This window comes from Suncus etruscus, chromosome 3, assembly GCF_024139225.1.
Source record: "Suncus etruscus isolate mSunEtr1 chromosome 3, mSunEtr1.pri.cur, whole genome shotgun sequence".
In the NCBI taxonomy this organism is placed as follows: domain Eukaryota; kingdom Metazoa; phylum Chordata; class Mammalia; order Eulipotyphla; family Soricidae; genus Suncus; species Suncus etruscus.
The window spans coordinates 96,114,793-96,129,898 of NC_064850.1; the positions used below are offsets into that span (position 1 = coordinate 96,114,793).

Sequence of the window (15,106 nt, forward strand, 5' to 3'; positions counted from 1 at the left end):
TAGGCCAAACAGCAAAGCTGCACCCAGAGGCCCTTTAATGTGACTGACTCCTGAGGTAACCCGCTGTAGCCTACAGAACATAGTGTCTAAACACATGGGGGCCCCCAAGAATTCTTGGCGAGAGAGTCAGCACGTCTCCTGGACAGTTTATTCCGCTCTGGAAAGCTACCCCTTGCTCTAGCCCGGGACAACCGATCTGTGCGACCCAGGCTCTCCGGGCTGAGAAAGCCCAGTGGGATCAAGCGAGCGTGCCCCCGCACCGCGCAGGCGCGGCGGGCGGGACGCAGAGAGGGCGGGGCGGCGCCGGAAGGGGGCGTGGCCAGCAGCCCGCCCTGCCGCGCTTTGCCCCTCCCCTTCTGCGCTCCGGCCCGGCCCTCGTGCCGCGCCGCGCCGCGCCGCCCCTCCCTTCGGGCCCGGCCCGGAGGCTCCACCCCGGGTGACGTCACTGGCCAGGCCAGCCGGCGCCATTTTGAAAGTGGAGTCGCCTGCCCCTGCCTGCCGCCCGCCGTCGCTTGCTGGAGAAAAGGAGAGCGAGAGCCGGGAAGCCCCGGAGCGCGCAATCTCTCCCATCGTGCCGCTGGCTCGGCTCGGTCTGCTCGCCCCTCCTTCCTTTCTCCCGCTCCCTTCGCCCCCGCCCGCGCCCCCCGTGGGTGCCATCCGCCGCCATCCGCCCTCTCGACCCCCCCATCCCCAGGTGAGGGGGGTGAGTTCGGGAAGCGGAGACCTCGGGGAACCCGGCGGGGTCACCATTTGCAGCGCAACATGGCAGGTAAGGGCGAAATCTCGCGCGCGCTCTCCCTCGGCTGCTGGCGAGCCATCGCTTCCTTCCTCCTCCCTCCATCACCCCCTAGCGACCGCCGGGCCGCTCTCGGAGCGCCACGGGGCGCGCGCCCCCCCGCCCCGGGTTTCTGGGAATGGGTCGAGTGGGTGGGGTGGGGGCGGCGGGGGGAGAGGTTCTGGGCAGCGTGGCTCTTGGAACGGGGGAGGGCCGGGCCCGCGGCTGGCGTGGGGGTGGGGAGGGTGCCGGCGTGGGTGGGGTGGGGCGCGCGGGGTGGGGGCCGCGCCGTGCAGATTGCTCGCCCAGCTTTGCGCCCTGTGTCACCTCCGCGCCCCCTCCCAGTATTTTGTTTTTATTTTAATTGCCCGATCGTCTTAACCTTTAATTCCTGTGTTTTTTTTTTTTTTATTTATTTCCTTTCCCCCTCTGCAGAACCCTTGGGTTTTTTTTTTTATACCTGATCTGCCTTGAGAAGGAAGATTTGTTTTCAAGTTTTCAAAAATATTTTATTTTAAGTTAAAATGCAATGGGTATGGTTGTGTTTATATATATGTATATATTTTTTTAAATCCCTTGTATAATTTTTAAGACTCTTAAAGGCAACATTTTAATTTGCAACCATTCCTCCACCCCCCCCCTTCTTTCCTCTAAGGGGAGTGCAAGGTCTTTGCTGTTAACAGCAAGTTTGCACGCAAAAAATGTAATTTAAACTTGGCATTGCTGCCCGTGTCCTTTTTAAAACCCAAAAGGACTTCATAGAGTTAGTTAAAATAGTTGGTGGCGTTTAGAGATATAAATAGCCAAAAGGGAGCAAGGATTTAGGTAAAGAGTTTGTGGGGGAGAGGATGCATGCAACCGGGAGAGCCAGGTTGTATTTTTGACCTAGGAATGGAGATGAAGAAAGAAAGCTGCTTAGTTGCTGTCAGGATTATTTTGGTATGTTTTGCTGTTGCCGATCGCCTTTTTTTTTTTCCCAAGAGTTCAAGATTAAATTCAGTCTCCTCCTTAGATCCAGGGCTTCTGCTCTTTAGTGTTTGGAAGAGGGAGTAGAAACACTCAGAGATTAATCAGTTTTCTGTGCTTCCTCCCAATGCTTAATTAAGTCCTTGAAAGCTAAGGTGTTGGATTGATTTCTTATTCTTTGCTGTCAACAAGTTGCTCCTTGGCATTGTTGAATAAATAAAAGAAGTCGTTTTGGACAAGATAGAACAAATTAGCCAAACTTTTTTGCCCCAGTCCTTTGGTTTCTGAGGAGCAGGTAAAAAGTAGCTTCATATGACAGTCTGCATCAGCTTTAATTCTGGTTTCTTTGCCGCTGTCTGCAGCCAGTGATTTACTGGTAACAAAATGCAAAGAAATGGATGGTGAGTGTTAGTGATAGGATTGATAGGAATTAGCCCTTGCCTAGGCAGTAATGCTTCTGAAGTTTGCTCTTCATTCGGTGGTCTATACTGGTTTCACTCTTTAACAGGCTTTCGTACACCTAAAGCAAAACACTAATTATGCTATTTTCTTTTTTCTGTAGGTCTTGTGCGTAAGGCTTTCAATAAAAGGCTTTACTGTATTTGAGGGAAAGGAAAAAATGGAAGAAAAGTTTTTGGACACATGTACAATGTTAATGACAGTGCATGCCCTCAAGAATTTCATGTCTGGAATGTCTTTTTCTTCATTAAAAAATACAAACCTGTCTGTGGGGGACTAACCTTTTCCTAGACTAGTGCTTGGGGTAGTGCTTGTACATGTGGGCAGTACTAGGCTCTTAGTGTCATGCCAACCATGGATACCATCTCTGTGTTTATGAGAGTCAACATGAATAGAACTCAGTTTTAATTGCTATGTTTTCTTTTTCCAGGAGCTGGAGGAGGGAATGATATTCAGTGGTGTTTTTCTCAGGTGAAAGGAGCAGTAGATGATGATGTAGCAGAAGGTAAGAAGGAGTTTAATATTTCATTATAGCTGAATAATTACTATACTGCAAGACTATTTTTCTTGCCGTGTGTGTGTGTGTGTGTGTGTGTGTGTGTGTGTGTGTGTGTGTGTGTGTGTGTGTGTGTGTGTGTGTGTGTGTTTTGGGCCACACCCCGTGATACTCAGGGATTACTCCTGGCTATGGGCTCAGAACTGGATTGGGGGACTAAATGGGATGACAGGTCGAACTGAGGTTTATCCTGGGTCAGCCGAGTACAAAGCAAGTGTCCTACAGCTGCGCTGCTGCTCCTGCTCTGCAAGACAATTTTCTGTTGGTTATCTAGGCAGTTGATGAACAGTTTTAAAAATTACCTTTCTGGGGGCCGGAGAGATAGAATTGGAGGTAAGGCATTTGCCTTTCATGCAGAAGGTCATCGGTTCGAATCCCAGCATCCCATATGGTCCCCCGTACCTGCCAGGAGAAATTTCTGAGCATGAAGTCAGGAGTAACCCCTGAGCACTGCCGGCTGTGACCCAGAAAACCACACACACAAAAAAAATCACCTTTCTGGAAAACAGTATTTATTTTTGTTCATTTTTTTGCATTTTGGGCCACACGCGATGTTGCTTAGGGCTTACTCCTAGTTATGTACTCAGGATCTCTCCTGGCTGGCGCAGGGGTTTGCCCCACTGTGCTGTGCTGGGAATCAAACCTGTGCAAGGCAAGCATCCAACCTTCTGTACTGTCCTACTTTAGTACTACTCTGGCCCCCTGGAAAAGTCTTAAATATTTTTTATTATTTGTACTTTGTTTTACTTTCTTTCCATAAATGAAATGAAAGTAGCACTGGATGATGGGATACATGTATCTATGAAAAATTATCAGAAGAACTATCTAAGAACTTCTGCTAGTCTTCTGGCTGTGTGAATTCCAGGCACAAATGTATTTTCTTGTTTGTACAGTTTTTAAATAAATTGGAATGTGTGCTATTAATTTTTTATCTCAGCATGCTTAACAGCAGGTTTCTTTTTTTCTTTTGAAGGAAAGTTTTTGCTGTTTTTGTAACTGAAACTTAGAGTATTGTGTTGATGACATTTTCTGTGAAGGATTTTGTCAAGGATTAATTGAGATGGCTAAGAAAATAGCCACATTGTGGTTATAGGACTTATTTCCTGGGTTGTGCTGTTAGAAGTTAAATTTGATCATTTCTCAATTTTCCCTTCCAAGATTTATTAATGTCGTAACATTTGGAAATTTTAAGGTTTCACTCTTTGGACCTTGTCTTAGGTGTATGTTATTTCCTGTAAAGCTTAAATTTTATTACTAAATTGTGTCATGGATTACAATAGGACTTTTCCAACAAAAGATATTAAAACAGCTACTTTGTTTAGTGAAAACTTGGTAAAGTATTTCTCTAGTCTTTACATTAGGATTTTTGTTTCTGACTTCCTCTCTAGAGTAATGTTTTGAGAGTTTTCTCAGGTTAGAATAAGATGATGGATGACCTTGTATATAGTCAATCTTTGGATTTGCTGTGTCAAACATGTCATTCTTAAACATCTAATCAGAATTTGGTGATACCAGTTTGGTAATTAGCATGAGTTTTATCTATGAATCTTTTTGTTAGTTTGTTTTTAGGCCATACCCTAAAGTTTTCAGGGCTTACTCTTAGCTCTGAGCTTGGGGATCACTTCTGGTGGGGCAACTCCTGGTGGGGCTCAGGGGAACATGGTTATGCCGAGGATCAAACCTAGGTTAACTGAACTGAGCAACGCAAGCACCATACCTGCTGAACTATCTCTGGACCCATATATTTTAGATATTTTAATAGACCACTCATGTTTCTTTCTGATACTATTTTTAGGATGAAAAATCACAAGTTTAAAGAAGTTCAGAGATTTCGTTATACTCTGCAAATCAAGGTGTTCTGATGAGTCTCTGGTATTTGATATGTAGGAAAATAAACCCTAAGTTCTAGGGAGGAGTCATATGTTACTCATTTTGTAACTTCATTACCTGTTGAATAGTAGGCACTCAAACACTGGATCACTGGTTTTGTGCTGTTGTGTAATACTTAACTAAATTATGAAAGTGCTGTATACTTGAAAAACATTCCTTGGTTGAATTCAACTTGCTTTCTTTTTGTTTTGAGTCTTTTAACTTTTTTTCCTATATATGTATGGCCACACTTGGTGATGCTCAGAGCTTACTCCTGGCTCTGCTCAGGGATCATTCCAAGTGAGGACTGAAGGTGGGGGTGGTGTGGGTGGGGTGCAGGAAGAGCATATATGGTGCAGGAGATTGAATCTGGGTTGACTGTGTGTGCCTTACCTACTGTACTTTCTCACTGTCCCTTCATTCCTTTTACTTATTTTCTTTAAGTCCTTTGTGGATTTCCTTAGTGCTCCCCATTGAAGGTAGGGATTATCTACTAGAACATAAACTGCTCTACATAGTTGCATAGCTTGTTTATTTTTATTTATTTATTTTGGCTTTTGGCCCACAACCAATGACGCTCAAGGATTACTCCTGGCTATGCTCTCAGAAATCGCTCCTGGTTTGGGGGACCATATGGGACTCCAGGGGATGGAACCAAGGTCCGTCCTAGGTTAAGCGCATGTAAGGCAGATGCCCTACTGCTTGCCTCACTGCTCCGACCCTGCATAGCTTGTCTAAAGCGTAGGCAAGATGGTCATAGGATTTGAAAAGAAGAAATTGCTTACCAGCATCTTATAGTGATGGATCATTTGTAATTCTCTTCTGTCATTAGCCGTGTCTTGTTACTTATTTATTAAATAATATCCTTTTGGGGTTTTGAAATATTTTAGCATTGAGCACTTTCAAGACATCTTAACATTCAAAGGTCTGGCTCCTGGGTTATTCCTTGCTCTGTACTCAGGAATTACTCCTCGCTCTGGGGCCTATCTGGGGTGTTAGGGGATTGAACCTGTGACAGCTCATTAAAAGCAATCATCCTGTCTGCTATATTATTGCTCGAGTCCCATATATATTTTTATTAAAAATGTGGCTTGTTTTAGCATCTAAACAAGTGTGTTATGCATAAAAGGTATCCAAATTTGAAAATACTCTGCTTTAATAATTTACATACTATAGCTTTATGTTAGAGTCTAGTTACTTAACAGGGGTCCTCAAACTTTTTAAACAGGGGGCCAGTTCACTGTCCCTCAGACCATTGGAGGGTCTGACTATAGTAAAAACAAAACTTATGAACGAATTCTTATGCACACTGCATATATCATATTTTGCAATGAAGAAACAAAACAGATCCAAATACAATATGTGGCCCGCAGGCCATAGTTTGAGGACCACTGGTAGTACATTTATTTTTAGGAAGGAAAGATTTGTGTTTCTGAAGTACAGTAAGATTATTACCGTATTTTCTGGCGTATAAGAACGTTTGAAACAACAAAAAAAAGTCAACCGAAAATCGGGGGTTGTCTTATATGCCGAGTATATCCTGAAAAATGTTTCAATATGCCGCTAAACAAAAATTGTCTGCATATTGCCACAAAACCAATTTTCCAACTCGATCCTGCACCAATCACAGCAAGGCTGCTTGGACCACCTCTCTAACTCAGCCAATCCAAGCAGGCTTTTTATGCATGCAAATTAGACAATGTTCTGGACCGGAATCTACAGAGAGGAAGTCTATTACAGTATAACCTTTGGACCTTTGCTTGTTGTGATTGGCTCACTGGTACATGAGCACAGGAACACATGCAGCACAGGAACGTTCTGTCTGATACAGTGAATATAGGCCTGAACCTATGTTTTAACTGCAAAATTAGGGGGTCGTCTTATACGCCCCGTCGTCTTATACTCCGGAAAGTACGGTATTGGTTTGGACTAGAGTCTTGGTTACTCTTAGTCAACCTTTTGCTTAACTTGCCTATTTTCTGTTAATTATACATCCCAATTTCTTCCCCATCAAAGGCTTCAAATGGTCTCTTTCTTTCTACATGCACCCAGCTGTCATAGTATACCATTTTTACTTCTGTAATGTTGGCTTTAATCTTTCCATATCTACTTTCACTTTAGTTCAGGTTCTCAGGATCTCATTAGGATTGTTTCCTAATTGAATTAGTGCCTCTTGTCCTGTTCTAAGTTATATGCAACCATTGTTTTATTTTCTTAGAAATCTCTGGGTTCTTCTGTATTCAGTGTTTTATGAATTATATTGAATGCATTTGTATGACTTTTGTGTATTTGCTAATATGGTTTTTGATCTAGCTAAATGGATGCTGTTCTTTAAACAAGTTCTGTACACATTGACTTTTGGTTTTTGCTTTTCTTGCTGTTCCCATTTTGGAATACATGCTGTTTTCCCACAGTTCCTATCAATTCAGAACTCTGCTTATCCTTCAAGTCACATCTTCACCCTTTTTTAACGTAATGCTCTTTTGTGGAAAATACTTTTTAATATATTGCATTATGCATTTTGTCAGCAACCTAATTAGTACTCCAAATTCCAACTTTTATAATATAAGCTTATTGCAGGACATCCTAAATAACCTGCTATGCTTAGAGGGTGCCTGGCATGCAATAAGTATTGCAGAATGAATACTACTATTAGTAGGTTATGAAAGGGGAATGAGGATTGATGAACAGTAGAATGAGAGAGTATACTACTGGCAATAATTGTTTTATTCACTTGACAGACCTGATAACTGGATTAAAAATACTAAACTATGGAGCGGAGTGGTGGCGAAGCATTAGGGTGTTTGCCTTTCACACGGCTGACCTAGGACGGACCATGGTTCTATCCCCTGGCGTCCCATATGGATCTCCAAGCCAGGAGCAATTTCTGAGTGCAGAGCCAGTAGTAACCCCTGAGTGTCACTGGGTATGGCCCCAAAACCAAAACAACAACAATAACAACAAAAAACCAAGCTATATTGGAATATTGTCTTTTATGGGGCTGGAGAGATAGCATGGAGGTAAGGCATTTGCCTTCCATGTAGGACAGTGGTTCGAATCCCAACATCCCATATGGTCCCCCGAGCCTGCCAGGAGTGATTTCTGAGCATAGAGCCAGGAGTAATCCCTGAGCGCTGCTGGGTCTGACCCAAAAACGAAAAGAAAAAAAAAAAGATTGTCTTTTTTTGTGTGTGTGACAGACAAGTACTTTTCAATTTGGATAAGTACTCTTGGGTTAACGAATGTTTAGCCATAAAGCATGACATCTACATTATTTTTTATATGATAATTATGTCAATCTTCAAAAAATTTTAAACAGAAATAGATCAGTATTGTTGCTGCTGATATTATAAATTGTTTGAGATGTTGGACATTATATAGAATTTAAAAATACAACTATTGGGGGGCCGGGCGGTGGCGCTGGAGGTAAGGTGCCTGCCTTGCCTGCGCTAGCCCCCGGCGTCCCATATGGTCCCCCAAGAAGCCAGGAGCAACCCCTGAGCATCACAGGGTGTGGCCCAAAAACCAAAAAAAAAAAAAATACAACTATTGAATTTAGGCCTGTCTTGGATTTTTTATTGAGAATATTACAGAACTTAGAATTTTTCTTTTGACTCGACAGCATTGTCCTTTAGTTCATGTAGGCTTTTCTTTCTTTTTTTTCTTTTTAAAATTTTTTTTATTTTTGGGTCACACCCGTCAGTGCTCAGGGGTTACTCCTGGCTCTACTCTCAGAAATCGCTCCTGGCAGGCTTGGGGGACCATATGGAATGTGGTGATTCGAGCCACTGTCCTTCTGCATGCAAGGCAAATGCCTTACCTCCATACTATCTCTCGGGCCCCTCATGTAGGCTTTTCTAAGACATGTATAGGTATTTTTTTGTTTGTTTGTTTGGATTACACCCAGCAGTGCTCAGGGGTTACTGCTGGCTCTACTCTCAGAAATCGCTCCTGGCAGGTTCGGGGGACCATATACAATGCTGGGATTTGAACCACTGTTCTGCGTCTAAGACAAATGCCCTACCGCTGTGTTACCTCTCTGGCCCCTGTATAGTTATGTTGGTATATTTGCTTATTGGGAGAAAAAAAGTTTAATTAAGTACATATGGAGAATTCACATGGCTGAGTGAGTACATGTTACAGTAACTGTAACTGTGCTAAAAAATGGGATAAGAGGAAGGAGGGGGATCTCAAATGATGAGGAAGGATGACATCATATGCAGAACCTTGAGTCTAGATACCAGTTCTGTCTTAACTGTACCCTCCTCTGACAAAAAATGTTATTTTTGGAAACTTATGCTCCTAAATATGGATACTCCCTATTCTTTAAGGCAGTGGTCCTCAACTATAGCCCGCAGGCCACATATTGTATTTGGATCTGTTTTGTTTCTTCATTGCAAAATAAGATATATGCAGTGTGCATAAGAATTCGTTCATAAGTTTTGTTTTTACTATAGTCAGACCCTCCAATGGTCTGAGGGACAGTGAACTGGCCCCCTGTTTAAAAAGTTTGAGGACCCCTGCTTTAAGGTAATGGTAACAGTTTTTCTTGAGACCTAAGCAGCTTCATTTACTTCAGTGCCAAGTTGACAAGTATTGAAAAATAGCCAGCTTTGGACATCAACAAATTATCTGAACTTTAAGTAATTAAATTAAAAATGAAAAAATTTTATTTTGGGCTGCACTGGTGGCACTCAAGGGCTTACTCCAGGCAGGACTTTGGGGAGCACTTGGGGTATTGGGGTATTGGGGTTCGAAACTATCACTTCTATCTGAATTATTTTGTGGTGGCTTACTTTTCAATGGTAATAAAGTATGTGATAGAAATCAGACAGATCTGTTTTTATTTTTTTACTTTCCCAACTCTTTAGAAACCATCTTTGCCTTGCATGCAGCCGACTTGGGACAGATGTGGGTTCAATTCCCGCATTCCATACGATTCCCCCAAGCCTGCCAGGAGCAATATCTGAGCGCAGAGCTAGGAAAAAGCCTCATTTGTATGCAAATGATTATACATAACTCCTGATTTCACTAGTACGAAGTTCAAAAAAATTTAACCATATGTGGACTGGGGGAGATAGTACAGTGACGAAGGAATTCGCCTTGCACATGCTTTGAGTACAAATGCCTTGAGTACAAAGCTCGGAGTAAGCCCTGAGCAAAACCAAGTGTGGCCCCAAAGTAAAACAAAACAAATGTAAACCACAAGTTCAGGACTTAAAACAGGTAAATTTAATGAAAAGATATGAAACTGTAAAAGGTGGTAAGTGGTTACATTCAGGTAGTATGAGAAAGGGGAACTTGGTCTGGTTGGTACAGAAGTTTATAATAACTGATAATCCTGGACATATTTAAGTATTTTCTTCTGTATTTGTTAGATTTCACAATGCTTTTTATTTTGATTGATTGATTTATTTTTTCAGTTACCCTGGCCATGTTCAGGGGCTACTCTGGGTACTACCTGGTTTGGTGTACAGGGATCATTCCTGGTGATGTTTTGGGAACCAGGGGGTGCTAAAAATCAACATTGGCCTGTGTCTCATTGGCCCTGATAGTTGTCTTGGTTTTTGTTTTGTTTTGTTTTGCTTTATTTTATTTTATTTTTGCTTGTTGGGTCACACCCGGTGACGCTCAGGGGTTACTCCTGTCTATGCACTCAGAAATCGCTCCTGGCTTGGGTGGGGAACCACACCAGGGGATTGAACAGTGGTCTATCCTAGGTTAGCCTGTGCAAGGCAAAAGCCTTACCGCTTGCACCACCGCTCCGCCCCCCTGTTTTGTTTTATTTATTTTGGGGAGGGGGGTTGGGGCAGGTAACACCTGGTTCTATGCTCAGAAATTGCTCCTGGCAGGCTCAGGGGACCATATGGGATGCCTTACCTCCATGCTATCTCTCCGGCCCCTGTGTTTTGCTTTATTTTTTTAAAAAAATCTAAAACTGGTCTGGGGAGATAATATGGAGGCCAGGTTAGATCTTTAGCACCAGGTGACCCCCCCAGCACTGGTTGGAGTCATTGATTCCTTCCTATTTCCCCTAAATCAGTTCTGTGCATGAGTTTAAATGGAAAATACTTCCTCAAAGACCCAAGGCCCTTGCCTTATAGTAATTACCTAGAACTCTTCTAGCTGTTTTCTCAGATGCTTAAATATATATATATATTTATATATTATATATATGTATGTCAGTTTTAGACATTTAGATTATGTTGTCCACTTTATCAGTTCCAATATTCTCATTCTGTCCTATTGTTTTGTATTAGACATTCTGGTTAAAATAAAAGTCAGTTTTTATAATGCTGTGACCCATAAATGTCCACTACTGAACCAGAACTCTGCAATGCTGCTCACTTCCTTTCTGTTTCTTTATATTTCCTGAAGCTCATAATTGCTCGCCTTTATTTAAACTTTCTTTGTTCTTTTTGCACCCCCTTCCCTCATTCTTTACTGTGAATTGCACCCATGTCTGATTGTGTCAGTTTGGCTCCCATCTCATTTCAGCTGTGGTGTTTGCCAGAATTCACACTGGTTCTCAGCTAGTTCTGGTGCTAGCCAGGGGCTACAATCCTAATTGATAAACAGATTATCATTATATTGCTTGTCAGGGGTTTCTGTGGTACTCACACATGCTGTTCAGGGGTTGCATGTCTTGGCTGTCACTTATATCACTTCTTCAGTGTAGTGTTTCCTGGAGGTTGTACCCCATTTTTAGACTACTTAAATATACCTGACACTGGTTGTAAATCACTTGTGGTAACAGATCACAGACAACTGGCCTACCAGTATTGTGCTTGGTACATGTTGAATCATTAGAGAGATTTGAACTTGTTTCCATGTGCTTGCAAGGCAGGTATTCTTGTCCCTGCATTATTATTTGGGATCATTTGTATCTAAGAGACCATTATTTAGGGATTTTGAACATTCCAAAAATAAAAGTTCTGTCATTTAATCCTCTCTCTGCAGCACCACTGGGAGTGGACTCTGAACATAGCCTCTACTATGCTTATATCCTGCTGTGGCCCGCAAAAACAAAACTAATTTTTGTACTTCGTAATACATTTGTTGCTTTTGCTTAATTTATATAACTCTCTGTTCTTGGTAACTATTAAATCATCTTTGTTTTTGTATAATCTTTTCTCTGCATCATTCTACATTTAATTAAAATAATGTAATGTTTGTCTTGTTGACTTACTTCACTAAACATACCTTTTAAATTCATCCATGAGATTATGATAGCTGGATTTTGTTAATGATCCTGTAGTATTCCTTCCTTCCTTCCTTCCTTCCTTCCTTCCTTCCTTCCTTCCTTCCTTCCTTCCTTCCTTCCTTCCTTCCTTCCTTCCTTCCTCCCTTTCTTCCTCCCTCCCTCTCTCTCTCCCTCCCCTCCCCTCCTTCCTCCCTTCCTCTCTCTCTCCCTCCCCTCCCTCCTCCCTCCCTCCTTCCTCTCTTCCCTCCTTCCTTCTTCCCTCCCTCCTCCCTCCTCCCTTCCTCCCTCCCTTCCATCCCTCTTCCCTCCCCTCCCCTTCCCTCCCTCCCTCCCTCCCTTCCTTCCTTCCTTCCTTCCTTCCTTCCTTCCTTCCTTCCTTCCTTCCTTCCTTCCGTCCGTCCGTCCGTCACCGCTTAAGTTACTCCTGGCTCCACGCTTAAAGAATCACTCCTGGCAGGCTCAGGGGACCATATGGGGTGCCAGGATTCGAACCACCAACCTTCTGCAGGCAAGGCAAATGCCTTACCTCCATGCCTTCTCTCCAGCTGTAGTATTTTATTATGTGTATATACTATTAACTTTGCTGTCAGTCAGTGGATGTTTGCTTTGTTTTGGGGCCATACTCAGTGGTGCTCCGGGTTTACTTCTGTCTACTTTCAGAAATCACTTTGTTAGGCTTGGGGAAGAGAGGTGGGTACACTGGTAAGATGAGTTGTGATTTAACCATGTATACAAGAAACCATAGTTAACAGTATTGTAATTTGCAGTATCTCAGTATCAATTTTTAAAAACTAAAAAAATTAAAATTGTGCATGTACAAAACCCTAATTTTGATCATTGTATCACTAAAAGCGAGAATGGTGATCATGATCGTGGTGGTAGTGAAGCTATTAAGAATTAGACAGGGGCCGGAGAGATAACATGGAGGTAGGGCATTTGCTTTGCATGCAGAAGGACGGTGGTTTGAATCCCGGCATCCCATATGGTCCCCTGCACCTGCCAGGAGCGATTTCTGAGCATAGAGCCAGGAGTAACCCCTGAGTGCTGCATGCTGGGTGTGGCCCAAAAACCAAAAAAAAAAAAAGGCACAGAGACATCAGAGATGAGGGCTTGGAAGGACTGGCTCACAATGTGCAACTCACCACAGAGTGGTGAACGCAGTTAGAGAAATAACTAGGCTAACAACTATCCTGACAATGTTAATGCATGAGAGAAGTAGAATGCCTGTCTCAAACACAGGCAGGGGGATGGGGGAGGAGAGTGATGGGGGCACTGGTGGTGGGAATGTTGCTCTGGTGAATAGGGGTGTTCTTTTTATGACGGAAACCCAACTACAAACATTCGTAATCATGGTGCTTAGATAAAGATATTATTTGTTTAAACTTTATTTATAGATGGGTTGGTATTTGGGCCACACTCAGCGGAGCTCAGGGGTTACTTCTGGCTCTGCACTCACAAATTGCCCCTGGCAGGCCAGGGGACCATATGGGAAGCCAGGAATTAAACCTGGTCTCTCCCAGGTAGGCCACATGCAAAGGAAATGCCCCACTGCTGTGCTACTCTCCAGCCCCTAAAGATATTATTAAAAAAAAAAAAGGGAAATAACTGAGTAGAGTTTGTAGGCGAAAAATGGTGAAGGAGTGCAGGAATAAGGAGCTAAACTTTATTTCAGATAGTGGGGACTGTTCCTATAGTACTCAAATAAAGAGACCAGAGAGGGGGATTCAGACTCAGAAAGGATAAACCAGAAGATCTGCCATTGTCCAAGAAAGGAGAATCCAACACAGATGGCTAAGAGCAATGAGTGAAGTTGTCCTGAATTAACACAGGAGCCCAGATCCATAGAAAAGTCTGGGGCAGTAGTTCCACAAAATTCTTTTGGGCTGATCTTTCCCTTTTCTTGATAAGCTGGCAGAGTCAGGGAGCAGAGTTTTGTCCAATTTTTGTTGTTGTTAAGTAAATCACATGAGATTGAGATAGAAGTTGTTGATAGGGCCCTGAGAGATAGCACAGTGGTGTTTGCCTTGCAAGCAGCCGATCCAGGACCAAAGGTGGTTGGTTCAAATCCCGATGTCCCATATGGTCCCCCGTGCCTGCCAGGAGCTATTTCTGAGCAGACACCAGGAGTAACTCATGAGCATCGCTTGTGTGGCCCAAAAACCAAAAAAAAAAAAAGAAGTTGTTGATAGTTGAGTTTCAGCCATACAGTATGTTTCAATACCCATCCCTTTACTAGTGTTCATTTTCCATCACTGACTTTCATAGTTTTCATCTCATTTTTCTACCTCTACTGCAGTTTGTCCAATTCTTTTATTCTTTTTTTTTTCCTTTTTATTTATTGGATGTGACTGTCTTATTTTTTTAAAAATTTTTTTTAATTTTTATATTGAAATTTTAATTTTTTAATTAAGATTTACAAAGTTAGGGCCCAGAGAGATAGCACAGCGGTGTTTGCCTTGAAAGCAGCCGATCCAGGACCTAAGGTGGTTGGTTCAAATTCCGGTGTCCCATATGGTCCCCCGTGCCTGCCAGGAGCTATTTCTGAGCAGACAGCCAGGGGTAACCCCTGTGCACCGCCGGGTGTGGCCCAAAAACCAAAAAAAAAAAAAAAAAAAAAAAAAAAAGATTTACAAAGTTAGTTAACTAGGAAGTATAATGTTTCAGCACCTCTCTTCACAACCAGTTCTTTCCCACTGTCCATTAACCAGCTTGCCACCATCAGGCTGTTGGCGTTTCATCTCCTGCTTTGGGCGTCATTAACTCTGGTTTGGGTAGATGGCTATTACCATTCTTCTATACCACCTATGTACCCGAGGCCTTGGCTCTGCTTCCCCCAAACTCTCCTTTTTTTTGTCCTCTTTTAACCCCCTCTCAGTATTTTTGTTTCTGAGCTATACCTAACAATACTCAGGATTCTTTTTTTCCAGCTCTGTGCAAGGGTTGTTGTTGGCACACAGGAGTAGGGTTTTGGGGTCGGGCGTCGATTATACTGAATGCAAGGATTGAACCTGAGCCTCCTATGTGCCAAGCAGGCTTCAGTTTGTTGAGCTGTCTCTAGCCTTTTCTAATTTCCCTAGTATTTTTTAGGAGACTTTCTGCATAGTAAGCTCTTTGTTCCTTTGTTATAAATTAGTTGTCTGTATGTTTATGTGTGGCTTTCTTCTGGGCTTTCAGTTTTGTTCCATTGATCTCTTTGTTTTTATTCTAGTACCCTGTAGCTTTTATTACTACACAGTTTGTTGTACAGCTTAAAATTAGGGAGTGCTGTCTCCATTTT

At 42.7% G+C, this 15,106-nt stretch overlaps 1 protein-coding gene across 4 annotated transcripts in view; it reads left to right on the forward strand.

Moving 5' to 3' along the window:
- Window positions 1-473: 473 nt before the first annotated feature.
- The window catches only part of PPP2R2A (protein phosphatase 2 regulatory subunit Balpha), a 102,316-nt gene continuing 87,683 nt past the window's right edge, over window positions 474-15,106 (forward strand). For 2 of the 4 annotated variants that reach the window (XM_049769457.1, XM_049769458.1), the window contains exons 1-2: window positions 474-769; window positions 2,631-2,705. In XM_049769457.1, the coding sequence (XP_049625414.1) occupies window positions 763-769; window positions 2,631-2,705 (82 nt within the window). In that variant the 5' untranslated portion in view covers window positions 474-762. Of the gene's footprint in view, window positions 770-2,121; window positions 2,430-2,629; window positions 2,706-15,106 lie in introns of those variants that run through there. The other 2 variants (XM_049769455.1, XM_049769456.1) reach the window with 1 other exon arrangement.